The sequence below is a fragment of the Apium graveolens genome, chromosome 4 (genome assembly GCF_009905375.1).
Source record: "Apium graveolens cultivar Ventura chromosome 4, ASM990537v1, whole genome shotgun sequence".
Lineage (NCBI taxonomy): Eukaryota > Viridiplantae > Streptophyta > Magnoliopsida > Apiales > Apiaceae > Apium > Apium graveolens.
The window spans coordinates 205,118,745-205,133,228 of record NC_133650.1 but is presented as its reverse complement, the minus strand read 5'-3'; the positions used below and the strand labels follow the sequence as shown (position 1 = coordinate 205,133,228).

Genomic DNA, 14,484 nt, shown 5'->3' with positions numbered 1-14,484 from the left:
AATAGATTCAATTGCAAGCACAAGAGACGACTTAGTTTACTTGGTGGTACATGGGACCTAGTAAGTACATTCATTGACAAACTAATCCAAGGATAAAAAAATATTAAAATAAAATATTAACCAACACAGAATACAAAATCTAGACATTTAATATTATGAACCAATTTTCAATATAAACATGTGTATTTGACTCTCTTAGTGAACATGGGATTATTAAAATATATAATTAACTACTAATATTAAATATGATACAATCAACATGCTACTAGCACTAAAGGCATACAAACAAATCCTAAGTTAAACTAGAGACCACTAATTCGAATTATACATTGTAATAGAAAAAGATAAACTATAGAAAGGCTTCATGTGTATATAATTTATTAAAATTTAACTTTTGAAACTTCAGTTCCTTATTAAAAAATACACAAATATGTGCATCAAATAGAATGGACAATTATATTAATAACTTACAATTTCCTTAGCTTTTTCTGCAACTTCATCATTTAAAAAATTACCATCTTCGTCCATCCTTGCTAGGATCCAAGTGTCCGACCGATCTACTTCCTCTGCATCTGGATGAGATTCAGTCTACATTTACATGTAAAGGATCACCTTAGTAATAACATAAACATGCTTGTAAAATTAATATGAAGAAAAAAATGTGCTTGTTATTTCATTTCACTAACCCATTCATTCTCGAGATTAGCATAACCTTTTCGAGACATTCGATGTGGATATTTACTCAGCTTCCTTCTTTCTTGTTGTTCTTTATGAATTTTCTTCATAAAAAGCAGCAATAAGGTTAGAAGATCATAACTAAGTAAATATTAAAATGAATAAAGCTAAGTAGAAATATACCAGAAACTCAGGCGACGTGCGGTCAGCAACAAATATGTCCCAGTGTGATTTTTCTATAAAAGTAAAATCTGCAGGAGGATGTGCAAAAAATTGAGGTTGATCCAGATAAGGAAGAATGTAGTACTTGGTCAGCCGACATTTAAATTCCCTCCATTTTGCCCCGGCCGATCTGAATACCAACTTTTTTGCAGACTCAGGTACAACATAAGCCATCTACGGACATATACCAACAAATTTAAAGTTAAAAGGTGCTAGTTAATGAAGAACAAATAATAAAAATAAAAGTTAAAATGATGGAAGTTATTTATATTCATTTTACCTGCACACACTCCCAAATTTTTGTCTTTGTCTCTTTAGGAACACATTTCCAAGAATCATGCCAGATCGGGGTTTTGGTTCTTGCCAAAACTCCAATATATGATTGCATCTCTTTACCTTCTTCACCATATGGCTCTCCTTTTGCATTAAAAGACACAGTAAGTTTGATCCCTCGGATCTTGCGTTTCACAATTCGGTGCATCGTTACACAGCCTCGCTTCAATAGTTTTAGTCCTTGAGTATTGTCCGGTTTGGTAACAACTTTTTCTCGTTTTCTTTTCTTTGATATTTTCTTTTGTAAGTTTTCAGAAATGGCCTTCTTCACAGTTTTTGGGGGAGAACTCAATGGAGTGGAGGTCTCGCTATTCGTGGACTTTGTCTTTCTTAAAGCCCTTAGCACACTCATTGTCCTTGGATGGGGTGAAGATCGTGTCTTTTTGAACCCATTCCGGTGAGACGCTTTCTTTTTCAAATTTCCCTTATCTGCCTTGGTCTTCTTCTTAGGAGTACCCATAACCTATGAAGTACACAAACAAGGAATAAGTACAACATTAACATGACAGTAAACTCAATAAAACTCAAAGACATTACAGGTAAAAGAACCTAAAAACAACAAAAGAATAACCATCTGAGATATCTTAACTTTCCCACTTAAAAGCGTATTATAAATTTTACTTAAAATGACACACTTTGAGTGCCTAAACTAACCAGAGATGTACACAAACAAACATTCAACCACCAATAAAATCTAGCTTATAATCGTACAACTTACGGCATGTGAATAAAGATAAATTATCCATTTATTATAGGACAGTAGCACAGGGCACATTCAACTAACTAATCGACTGCAGAGTTATAACAAACAAACCAGTAATTTCATCTCAAAAATCAATAGAAACATGAAACAAAAAACAAGAAATTAGCACAGTTACAAGATTTCAAACAGAAATTAGCACCCTGTTAATATCCATTTGGAACAAAAAACAAGAGAATAGCAAGAACCGGGGGTTTCATCATTAGATAATTACAGTTTAAAACCAGGGGTTTCATCATCAACACTCAACACTCCACAATTGCATGCAAAATTTACATAATAAAACAAACCAAAGACACTCCACAATACCATCAAACATTGCATGCAACATTCCGCAAAGCAAAGACACTCCACAATACCATCAAACAGAGCATGCAACATTTAAATCTCATAAAATATTGAGTTAAAAATAAAAAACCCCAACATAAATTGAAGAGGGTTTTATAGTTTTAAAATAAATCAAAAAACCCCAAATAAATTGAATAGCATTTTAGAAACTTATTAAAAACATGTAAAAATCAAAAACCCCCAAATATAGATGAGGGCTTTATGGTCTCTAATTGAATTAGAAACATACCAGTATAATCGAATGGAAGAAGAGGAAGAAGATTGTGTGAAGAAGAGGAAGAAGATTGGGTGAAGAAGAGGAAGAAGATTGTGTGAAGAAAATCACTGTGAAGAAGAGTAACTGATGATGGGGAAGAAGGGGGTTGGGGAGTTATGACGAGGAGTAACTGATGGGGAAGAAGGAGGTTGGGGAGTAAAGTTTTTGGGGGGATATTTCGGGGGGATACTAAAAAATAAAGGGGGGAGATTAAATTTAAAAGAGAGGGAAAATGAAAAATATTCACTTCAAACCAACGGCCTAGATACAGATCTGGTTTAATCCAATGATCAACAAAATCTGTTATTATTTAATTTTTTTAAAACCTAAAAATCAAAAATTAAAATATATATAAATTATCCATATATTTGGAGATATAGTAACTGTTGTAAGATCAACTATCACATAACGGTTCTTACAGGATACCGTTATCGTATGCTATATTATTTAAATAGTAGTTGTGTAACGGTTTCTTACACACACCGTTGTCTCATATATTTTCCAACAAGAGTTTTTTGTCCTAAACCGTTGTCTATAATCTAAAACAAAAATAAGAATAATCTATTGTAAAACTCTTAATTTTTAAATATTCGATGTTTGCGAGTGCACATATGTTGATAAAACATTTGACGTAATCCATAAAAGTTAAATTTTTGGTACCTTAAAAGTTCGATAATCTGATTCGAAGACTTCGATTATATCACTATAAACAAATAATAATAATAATTAAGAATATTACTATAAACAAACGTAGATTACGCTGACAGAGACGTTTGTGAATAAAAATTTATTAAACAACTATTAATTAAGGATATTAAGTTTCTCTTTGTAAAATTTTAAAATAATTAAAGATGGAGTTGTAACTAGGGTGGAGCACGGTTTGGTTTGGGACATTTTTTGGCCAAAACTGAAACTAAGACCGTATGTCCTTAATTTTAATATTTAATAAATATAAGTTGAATTTACGACTTATAAGTTGATAAGTAAGTTATGTTTCAAGATGTCAATCTAATCAAAATTCATTAATTTTAATTAGATGTTGAATTGTTGCATTATGATTTTAGTGAAAATAAATATAAAGCTATTTTATTGAAAGCTGAAAAAGACTTTCATTCATAAGAAAAAAGAATTACTATCGTTGGGATCTGATTCTGCAGTAGAATCAGATCCCAACGATAGTAATTCTTTTTTCTTATGAATGAAAGTCTTTTTCAACTTTCAATAAAATAGTTTTACATTTATTTTCACTAAAATTATAATTCAACAATTCAACATCTAATTAAAATTAATGAATTTTGATTAGATTGACATCTTGAAACATAACTTTATAAAATAAAGTTGATGAAGAAGAAAAAATCAAAATATATTCAGAACAAAGTACGTCGTTACTAACATTCAACTTATCAGCTTATAAGTCGTAAATTCAACTTATAAGTAGGGTCGACTGATAAGGTGACTTATAAGGGGTTACGGTTACGATATAAGGATCACTAGGGGAGGAGAATTTATGATTATGCCTCCTGAGTTAGAGTCTGTCCCTAAATGCGGTTTAGCTTGGTTCACGTGGTTTGCAGGCTATTGCGTGAACCCGTAGGGTTTACCCAGTGCGCACCTGAAGGGTAGCGGCTGCGGGTTACCTACAATAAAAAAAATTATTCGGGGTTAAGATAGGGTTTAAAGTATAATGTTTAGAATAATTGATGAATATGCTTAATAAGAAAGATTCAATTAATATAAAAACACATCGGAACATCTTTTTCTAGAAAAGGTATCAATATTGTATATGATAATCATATTCATATTCGAAGCACATCCATATGTTTGGATCATTGAAAGGGTGATTTAAACATCCGTATAATTGGATCGTCGAAAATATTTACAAATTTAGAAAATATCGATAAACATGGGATATCAACTCCAAAAAGTCGAACTTATCGCTAGTGAGTTATATGTAACAGTTTACAAACAACTATTTAATCTAGTGTTGGGCAATAGTTTTTCAAAAACACTATTATGTAAAACAATATATAGTTCGGAACTCCCAATTGTCGATACGATCAAGTTGTAAAAACAAATAACAAACTAAAGATAATTAGATGATTTATTTACCGATCGTTTAACACTAATAATATAAAAAATATTGAAATTGAAAATGATAATAAAGACATTCTAAACGATTCAAACTACACTAATATCTATTAAAGAACATCTTCACAATTTTTCGTGTAATATAAATTCGATATTCTTATTACCGACATACTATTTCGTTAAAATAATTTGTGATTATTTAGTTTTTAATAAATTATATAATTTATTCCTCTATATTAATTTATTCAAATACATAAAATCCAAATTATTGTGGTCCTAGAGAATAAATGAATTAATATTATTCAAAATATTTTAATTTATGAGCCATGTATTTTTTATATAATAATTTAGTTGAGACTTAAACATATTATTAATTACTTTTTATTTCAGACATATATTTGTTCGGACATATGTATCTGTCAGAACAAGAACGCATTTATTTACTTGGTAGTTAGGCCGTTCATCCATGTCCATGTGCTCTCAAATCCATAATACTCTCAAATCTATGCTCAAATTCGTGCTAATACTCTCAAATCTATGCTCAAAATCGTGCTCATACCCTCAAGTCCTCAAATCTAGATATCAAATCCATGTCACATCAAGATTCCAAGACATCAAGATCTCGGGTTTTAAATTTATTTTCACACTTGAACAGGTAAGTACAGTCTTTTATGAAGTCGGGTTTATATGTACTCTCTTTTGAATTCATTTTGATGAATTCATTCTTTTGTGATTCTGAACTAGGGTTCATATTGATTTGGGGGAAATATAAAGACTTCACAATTCATTTTTAAGAAGCTATAAAGACAGGTAAGTACTTTAATTTATGCATTTGGGTTATATAAGTCCTCTGTTTTGAATTCATTTTGATGCCTTTTTTACTTCAATTAGGGTTCAGTTATAAAGATTTTGGGGAAATTTAAAGATTTCATAATTTAGTCTGAATTTGAGGTTCTATTCAGACTTTTAAAAGATGGATAGGTCATGGTTAAAAGCGGATAGAAGAACGAAAGAGTTCAAAAAAGGAGTGGAAGATTTGTTAATATTTGCATTTGAGAATGGTTATAATGCAGAAAAAATCAGTTGTCCATGTGTAAACTGCGCACATAGTAAATCATGGAGAGCGCAGATAGTTAAAAACCATCTTTTTCAAAATGGTATTGATCAAACTTATACACGTTGGATATGGCACGGGGAGAATAATTCTGTAGAAAGTTCTAATGAAACCGACACTTCGGAATCTATCAATCAAGGCACCTCAAGAATGGGTGAACGTGACGAGGACGACGACGATGATATGTCTTCTGATGAAAGTTCTGACAAAACCGACACTTCTGATTTCATTAACCATGTTAAAGGTGAACATCAACCTCTTTATCCTGGATGTGGGAGGTACACTAAGATGAAAGCTCTGGTCTAGTTATACAACTTGAAAGTGAAGCATGGTATGTCTGATTCATGCTTCAGTGATATTCTGTTATTACTTGGCTCTTTACTTCCAGAAGGCAACAACATCCCTTCTTCCTTCAATGAAGCAAAAAAACCTTATGTGCATTAGGAATGGGGTATGAAAAGATACACGCATGTCCGAATAATTGTCTCTTATACCGTGGCGATTTAGATGAAGAACAAACTACTTGTCGCGTATGTAAGGCCTCTAGATGGAAATTGAACAAAAAAGGAGATGAACTTGAAGGGGTCCCTGCTAAAGTTCTATGGTATTTCCCGCTGATACCAAGATTACAAAATTTATTCAATACACCTCACATTGCAAAGGACATGACGTGGCATGACACCGAGCGACAAAAGGATGGTAAAATGAGGCATCCGGCTGATTCAATAACATGGAAGGATGTCGACCAAAAATGGCCTGATTTTGCATCAGAGACTAGGAACCTTCGATTAGCTTTATCTTCCGATGGTTTCAATCCTTTTCATGGAAACCATACTGATTACTCAAGCTGGCCTGTTTTGCTATCAATTTATAACCTTCCTCCATGGCTTTGTATGAAGAGAAGGTATATTATGCTCTGCTTGTTAATATCTGGACCGACTGAGCCTGGAAATGATATCGACGTGTTCCTTCAACCACTAATAGAAGATCTGCAAGAGTTGTGGCATGGGAAACAAATGTACGACACTTATAAGAAAGAGTCTTTTATGCTTAGGGGCATTTTATTATGGACAATAAGTGATTATCCTGCCTTAGGGAACTTGTCAGGAAATGTTATTAAAGGGTATAATGCGTGTACTATTTGTATTGATGAAACGAAAGCTACTAGGTTGGTTAATTACCGTAAGACGGTGATTATGAGGCATCGAAGATGGTTGCCCCGTAATCATCCTTATAGAAGGCAGAAATCAGCTTTTGATAACACTGTGGAGAAGGGGGTCGCCCCTGTTCCATTAACCGGAGAAGAGGTTTTTCAAAGAGTACAGCATTTAAGGGCCCATGTATTTGGAAAGAAACAACGGCAACCACGATGGAAGAAAGGTGAACCTAGACCTGTTTGGAAAAAGGTTTCAATATTCTTCCAACTTGAGTATTGGGAATTTTTGCCAGTTAGGCATGTTCTCGATGTGATGCACATCGAGAAAAATATATGCGAAGCCCTTGTTGGAACTTTACTAAATATTTCGGGGAAGACAAAAGATAGGGAATCTGTTCGTCTTGATATGGCTGAAATGGGAATAAGAACGGAGCTGAGACCTAAGACTCCTGGAAAGAAAGAAAAGGTACCGTTGGCATCATGGAACTTAACGCATGCAGAAAAAAAAACAGTTTACTCATCATTTCTTAAAATGAAGTTGGCAGATGGATTTTGTTCAAATATTAAGAATCTTGTAAACATGGAAAATCTTCGGCTTGTTGGAATGAAATCTCATGATTGTCACACGATATTGCATCATTTGCTTCCAATCTCAATTCGATCAGTATTACAAAAACAAGTCAGGTGCACAATTATTAGGTTTTGCCTTTTCTTCAAGGCAATTTGCAGTAAAGTGATCAATGTAGACAAGTTGGAAAAAATGCAGAGTGAGTTAGTGGAAACATTGTGCCAGCTTGAAAAGCACTTTCCCCCTTCGTTCTTTGATGTGATGATCCATCTCTCAGTTCATCTCGTGAGAGAGGTTAAACTTTGTGGGCCAATATTCCTTCGTTGGATGTATCCCTTCGAGAGATATCTAAAAGCGTTTAAAGGATATGTACGGAACCCGGCTCATCCCGAAGGGTGTATTGCTGAGGCATACGTTGCCGAAGAGGCGGTGGAGTGTTTGGTGAATTTTGAAAAATCTACCGTAGGAGTGTCTCAAAATGCAAAGTATGAGCAGAATGCAAGACCTCTATCTGGTGCGACATTGATAAAGCCGGGCGATGAGGACTTGCATCTAGCACATTTGTGTTTTCTCCAAAATACAACTAACATTAGACCATATTTTGAGTAAGTTAGTGATATTTAAGTGTGTGTTATTTCATTATTTTATGCACTTTGATTAATATACTAAAGAAAGTGATTTTTCTCGCAGCGAGCATATGGCATCTTTGATGACAAGATACCAACAACATGAAAATGATGAAGTCTGGCTTAAAAACAAGCAAAATGCAAAATTTCATAAATGGTTCAGGAAAAAGGTATAATTGTTATTTGAATAAAAACATCATAAATAGGCCTAGTTTATATTTTTTCCTGGTAAATGTATTTGTTATTTGTTTATTTAAGCAAACATCATAATTAATATTTATCAATTTGTTTTAAATAGATTCAATCAGAATTGTTGGATGACCATAACAACATACCTGAGGAGATAAGGTGGATTGCTGAAGGGCCCAACAAGAATGTCCCTACATTTAGCGGATATAGAATCAATGGTGTTACGTTTAGCACCAAGGAGCGTGATGACACTCGACAAGTTCAGTGTAGTGGTGTCTGTGTCATTGCAGATACAATGCTTGTACAGGGTAAGGAGAAGAATATTGAACATACTTCACAGACCTACTATGGAGTTATAACAAGTATATGGGAGTTGGACTATAACAAATTTAGAGTCCCAATATTTCGTTGTAATTGGGTAGATATGAACCAGGGGGTTAAGGTAGATGACTTGGGATATACAATTGTTAATTTGAACAAATTAGGTTTTGTAAATGATCCGTTCGTGCTAGGGAAACATGTTAAGCAGGTTTGTTACATTGATGATCCTCTTGAAAAACATTGGTATGTCGTGTTGAAATTACCGGAAAAGAACTGTTATGAACAATGTGACGATGAAAATGATGGATCAGTAGAAATAGAACTTGAGAATGAGCTGCACTTGCCAATGTTTCCCAATGTTGACCAACTTGATGAGGAAAAAGCTAGTTATATGCGGGACGAAGATGAATGGATTCAACTCCCATGATGGTAAAAATTACCTTCTTTTAAGTTAAATTGTCTAGAAAATTACCCCAGCATGAGTTACCTCTCTGCCTTCTATAATTTATTTATTCGTAAATCTTTTTTTATTTCTCGAATTATTATTTGCCAAAATTTGATAATTTTAATTAATCAGTGTCAATTACGATTACTGTTTTAATATATATGAAGTTAGCAGTTTTTTTAATTTTTATAAATGATATATCATACTGGAATTTGTCATTTTCTAATTTATCGCTCCCTTTTTTCTTGATTGTTTGGACTGTCTGGCATTTATATGTTGGATTCAGTGTCATCTAATTATTGGACAGTAGTGTTGATGGGCCATAAACCCTGTTAATCTTAAATTTGTAACCATGTTCAGTTTTTTTATTTTTCTTTCAGTGACCAATGTGATTATTGATCCGGATTTCATTGTTTCCCGTTTTTGCCCATTTTCGTGGAAAAGCCTGTTTGATTGCATTATTGGTTTTATAGACATGCCTAATTAAAACTGTTGGTCGCTTGTCAAGGTTTTGGTTGGAATTCTGATCGAATAAGGTGTTCATATATGATACCCTGCTTCTTCTCTGCCAACAACTTGTTACTGGGGGTGGAGGGTTACCAGCACCTTCTTCCACTGTCTTCAGCTGGAGGAATTTGGTCCAAGTCAACTGGTGACGATTAAAAAACGGGAACTTACTGCCAATGAAACGACCTTGCTCTAGCTGCAGAAAAAGTCAAGAACACGGGTATTAGAAAGACACAGCGAGGAAGAAAATACTCAGTAATCATCTAACATCAACTCATCAAGTTTCTTCAAGAAATACTCTTGATATTTTACTTATTTATGAACTTTTATCAATTTGCTTACCTGGAATACATTTCTTTCACCCACAATTGCTCCATTGACAAACTTTGTGTTGTCTCTTGTTATATTAGCCTGTAAGAATGCCATTCGGTCAATGCCAGTGCCACTGAGGGTTGTCGGAGGTCCATCAGCACTTACGCCTCCACTTGGCAACACCCTTTGCTTAGCTGGACATATATTACTACTTTCATCTCGTGTTGTTATCTCTTCCATCACAATTCCATAAGTGAACTTGCTTTGACGAGTGAAATTCTGCAATAAGTAACTATTTGTTGGTTGTGATAAGTAAGCTTACATAACATCTTAATAAGTAATTTGGTTTGTGAATTATCCAATTGAAATTAGTTGTTGACTTGAGGAAATATTCTGATTTGCCAACTTGATTGAGGGTTTTTTGCTAGTCTATATTGGTTGGATGATATTTTGTTAGGTAGTCATTGGTTGGCTACTTTTGGATTAATTTTCTGGGGATTTAATATATATACAACTCATTTTTTTCATTTTAACATTACTCAGAGACAACAGTTTATAGATAATCTATTAAACCATCTTCTACCTAGAGTTTAGACAACATGCATGAAGAACCAAACCATTGTGTGTTTAAGTTTCTAACAAGTTTTTTACATCTCAAACCGTTGTCTATTAGTTGATAGATGAAAAAAGTAAACTGCTGAGTTTTTAAAATTTTGTGGGAGATTAAATTAAAATAGGAGGGAGAATGAAAAATAAATAATTCAAAACAACCTCTAAAAGTATCTTTTAAAGTGTGGTGTTTAGACAACGCGTTATAAATCCGTCGTGTAAATCTTATAAATATAATGCTTTAAAACACCATTATCTGTGGCCTTTCCTTTTAACAATGGTATAAACGCACAGTTGTTTGATTTTTAATGAGACAAGGGTAAGAATAAGCACTTGTCCAAATTACACAATATAAGCAGCAAAACCATCGTCTTAATCTGATAAATGGTTGTTATTTAACAACAGTTCTAGCGTGTTGTCTTAGTATTCTAAGACAACCTTTTAGTTTGCACACTGTTGTCTGATTCCATGGGAGGGCATAACAAAGACAATAGTTTTTGAACTAATAGATAACTATTGTCTGTCCTTAAGCTCACACAACTGTTTTTTTTTCAAAATCATTTCACCGTTGTTGTATTTTTTAGGACAACGGTATCTTTTTTAACCGTTGTCTTTCAACCGTTGTCTGATTGCATTTTTCTTGTAGTGATATTTAATCTACTTAAATTTTAATAAAAAATTTATTGAAACATAAGTGAAAATTAAAGGGGCAAATGGACCTTTATTTCTGATTTTTCCAAAATAAAACACCACGCCTTTTGAGAAACACGACAGTGTAATAATCTAATTGCTTCAGATCTGAATTTATTTTCATTTTCTCTTTCTTGCTTCTCTCTCCCCTTCACTCTTCCCCTCTCTTTCTCCCTCCCTCCTCTCGTGGTTATGCAAAATCTATACATACATAAATGTTTACTTTATTTCTAGCCTCCTTTGGTTGTTTCGTATGCTTCTTTCACTGGGGCTTTAGTTATGGTTTCGTTTAGGGTTTAAATTCGACTTCAATTTGGGGTTTTAGTCCGTCTTCAAAACTAGGGCTTTGGGGCTTATTTTTGGATTCAAGGAAGGCGTCTCTCTCTTTCTCTCTCTCTCTCTCTCTTCCTGGTATGCATATCTCTCTCCCCTCTCTCTATGCTCATATATCTCTCTCTCCCTCTCTCCTTCCCCCTCTCTTTCCCTCTCTTTGTATATATATTTGCGTGGATTTTGTAAATTATACTGTAATTAGCTACTGATTTTCTTGTAGTGATTTATCTGGTAGATTTGTATTTATTTGTTTTTGTTTGTGTTGCTTAGAGAATACAAAATAATTTGAATTGTGAAGAACAGTCTTGTGGGAAAATATCAATAAATAACAAATCAGCTAATATAGTTCAATATTACCATTTCTTTGTTTAAGAAGGATTTTTTTTTCCAAATTGGCACTTGCATATCATAACTTTGGTTATATCACTAATATATATATATCTATTGACATCCATAAGGTTGGATCGTTGAAAAATATTTTTAAAATAATCGAAACACAAATTCAAGATTAAACACTAGTTAGTTGTACTAGTCAAAATGATTCTTGACTGTTAAAAAAGGCAAACCAAATAAATTTATTTGGATATGAAAATTTGGCTATATGACTAATATATATATCTATTGGCATCCATACGGTTGGATTGATGAAAATTATTTATAAATTAATAGAAACACAAATTCAGGATTAAACAATAGTTAGTTGTAAAAGTCAAACTCATGCTTGAGTGTTAAAATGACAAACCAAATAAAATTATTTTGATATGTAACTTTGGTTTTATCACTAATATATATATATCAGAAGTAAACAGTAGTTAGTTGTACTAGTCAAACTCGAGTTTGACTGTTAAAATGACAAGCCAAATTAAAGCCAAATATATTTATTTATATTTAAAATAATTATCAATATTTAATCTACTTAAATTTTAATAAAAAATTTATTGAAACATAAGTGAAAATTAAAGGGGCAAATGGACCTTTATTTCTGATTTTTCCAAAATAAAACACCCCGCCTTTTGAGAAACAGGACAGTGTAATAATCTAATTGCTTCAGATCTGAATTTATTTTCATTTTCTCTTTCTTGCTTCTCTCTCTCCCCTTCACTCTTCCCCTCTCTTTTTCCCTCCCTCCTCTCCTGGTTATGCAAAATCTATACATACATAAATGTTTACTTTATTTCTAGCCTCCTTTGGTTGATTCGTATGCTTCTTTCACTCGGGCTTTAGTTATGGTTTCGTTTAGGGTTTAAATTCGACTTCAATTTGGGGTTTTAGTCCGTCTTCAAAACTAGGGCTTTGGGGCTTATTTTTGGATTCAAGGAAGGCGTATCTCTCTTTCTCTCTCTCTCTCTCTTCCTGGTATGCATATCTCTCTCCCCTCTCTCTATGCTCATATATCTCTCTCTCCCTCTCTCCTTCCCCCTCTCTTTCCCTCTCTTTGTATATATATTTGCGTGGATTTTGTAAATTGTACTGTAATTAGCTACTGATTTTCTTGTAGTGATTTATCTGGTAGATTTGTATTTATTTGTTTTTGTTTGTGTTGCTTAGAGAATACAAAATAATTTGAATTGTGAAGAACAGTCTTGTGGGAAAATATCAATAAATAACAAATCAGCTAATATAGTTCAATATTACCATTTCTTTGTTTAAGAAGGATTTTTTTTTTCCAGATTGGCACTTGCATATCATAACTTTGGTTATATCACTAATATATATATATCTATTGACATCCATAAGGTTGGATCGTTGAAAAATATTTTTAAAATAATCGAAACACAAATTCAAGATTAAACACTAGTTAGTTGTACTAGTCAAAATGATTCTTGACTGTTAAAAAAGGCAAACCAAATAAATTTATTTGGATATGAAAATTTGGCTATATGACTAATATATATATCTATTGGCATCCATACGGTTGGATTGATGAAAATTATTTATAAATTAATAGAAACACAAATTCAGGATTAAACAATAGTTAGTTGTAAAAGTCAAACTCATGCTTGAGTGTTAAAATGACAAACCAAATAAAATTATTTTGATATGTAACTTTGGTTATATCACTAATATATATATATCTATTGAAATCCATAAGGTTGGATCATTAAAAAATATTTTTAAAATAATTGAAACACCAATTCATGATTAAACACTAGTTAGTTGTACAAGTCAAACTCATGCTTGACTATTAAAATGACACACCAAATAAAATTATTTTGATATTTAACTCTGGTCATATCACTTATATATATATATCTATTGACATCCATACCGTTGGATCGATGAAAAATATTTTTAAAATACTCGAAAGACCAATTCAGGATTAAACACCACTTAGCTGTACTAGTCAAACCGAATTGTCATTAGTCTGTTAACTGACCAAATCCAACTAACTATATTCAGATTTGTGTTATTTTAATATGTTTAAACTCGAATTAATTGTAAAATTTTATGTGTCAATAGTAAAAAAATTATGTTAGCTTGAGACCTGTTATATCAACCAAATCAAGCTAATTATACTTACTATTTTGTTGAATTTTATTTTAGTATGGGGTGATTGTTATATTATTTTAGACCGAATGAATAATATGCATTATTTTGTTTTAGTGTGAGGATATTTTATCGAACCCACAAATTTCCTTTCAAATTTTTATTTTGTTAATATCGGGTCCAATAATATAATATCTTTAGTGGGATTAATAATATTTATGATTTTATTTTAGCCCGATTCTTCAAATCTAACTAATCATATGTAATTTTTTAATTTTTATTTAAAATAGGATCAATAGTATACTTTTGTTTAGCCCGTTCGAGTAAATTTTATATATTATTTTTATTTTAATGAAAACCGTTAAACATATTATAATTCTGTTATGAATATTAATCTATTTAACAAAGTGTTTTATTTTAAATATTACTATAATTACGATGATCA

The 14,484-nt window shown here is 32.4% G+C and overlaps 1 protein-coding gene and 1 long non-coding RNA gene across 2 annotated transcripts; one reads left to right on the top strand and one right to left on the bottom strand.

Annotated features, from left to right (window-relative positions):
• Positions 1-489: 489 nt before the first annotated feature.
• On the bottom strand, positions 490-1,325 carry LOC141717761 (uncharacterized). The gene is made up of 4 exons (XR_012573749.1): positions 1,178-1,325; positions 983-1,071; positions 687-779; positions 490-588 (listed from the first exon to the last, which is right to left on the bottom strand). It is a non-coding gene; the product is annotated as an uncharacterized LOC141717761 (long non-coding RNA).
• Positions 1,326-6,242: 4,917 nt separating this feature from the next.
• Positions 6,243-8,129, top strand: LOC141719298 (uncharacterized). The gene has a single exon (XM_074521673.1). It carries the CDS (start codon positions 6,243-6,245, stop codon positions 8,127-8,129), a length of 1,887 nt encoding a protein of 628 aa, XP_074377774.1.
• Positions 8,130-14,484: the final 6,355 nt, after the last annotated feature.

Coding starts and splice junctions, on each gene's coding strand:
- LOC141719298 (XM_074521673.1), top strand. CDS start 6,243: ATGGGGTATGAAAAGATACACGCATGTCCGAATAATTGTCTCTTATAC.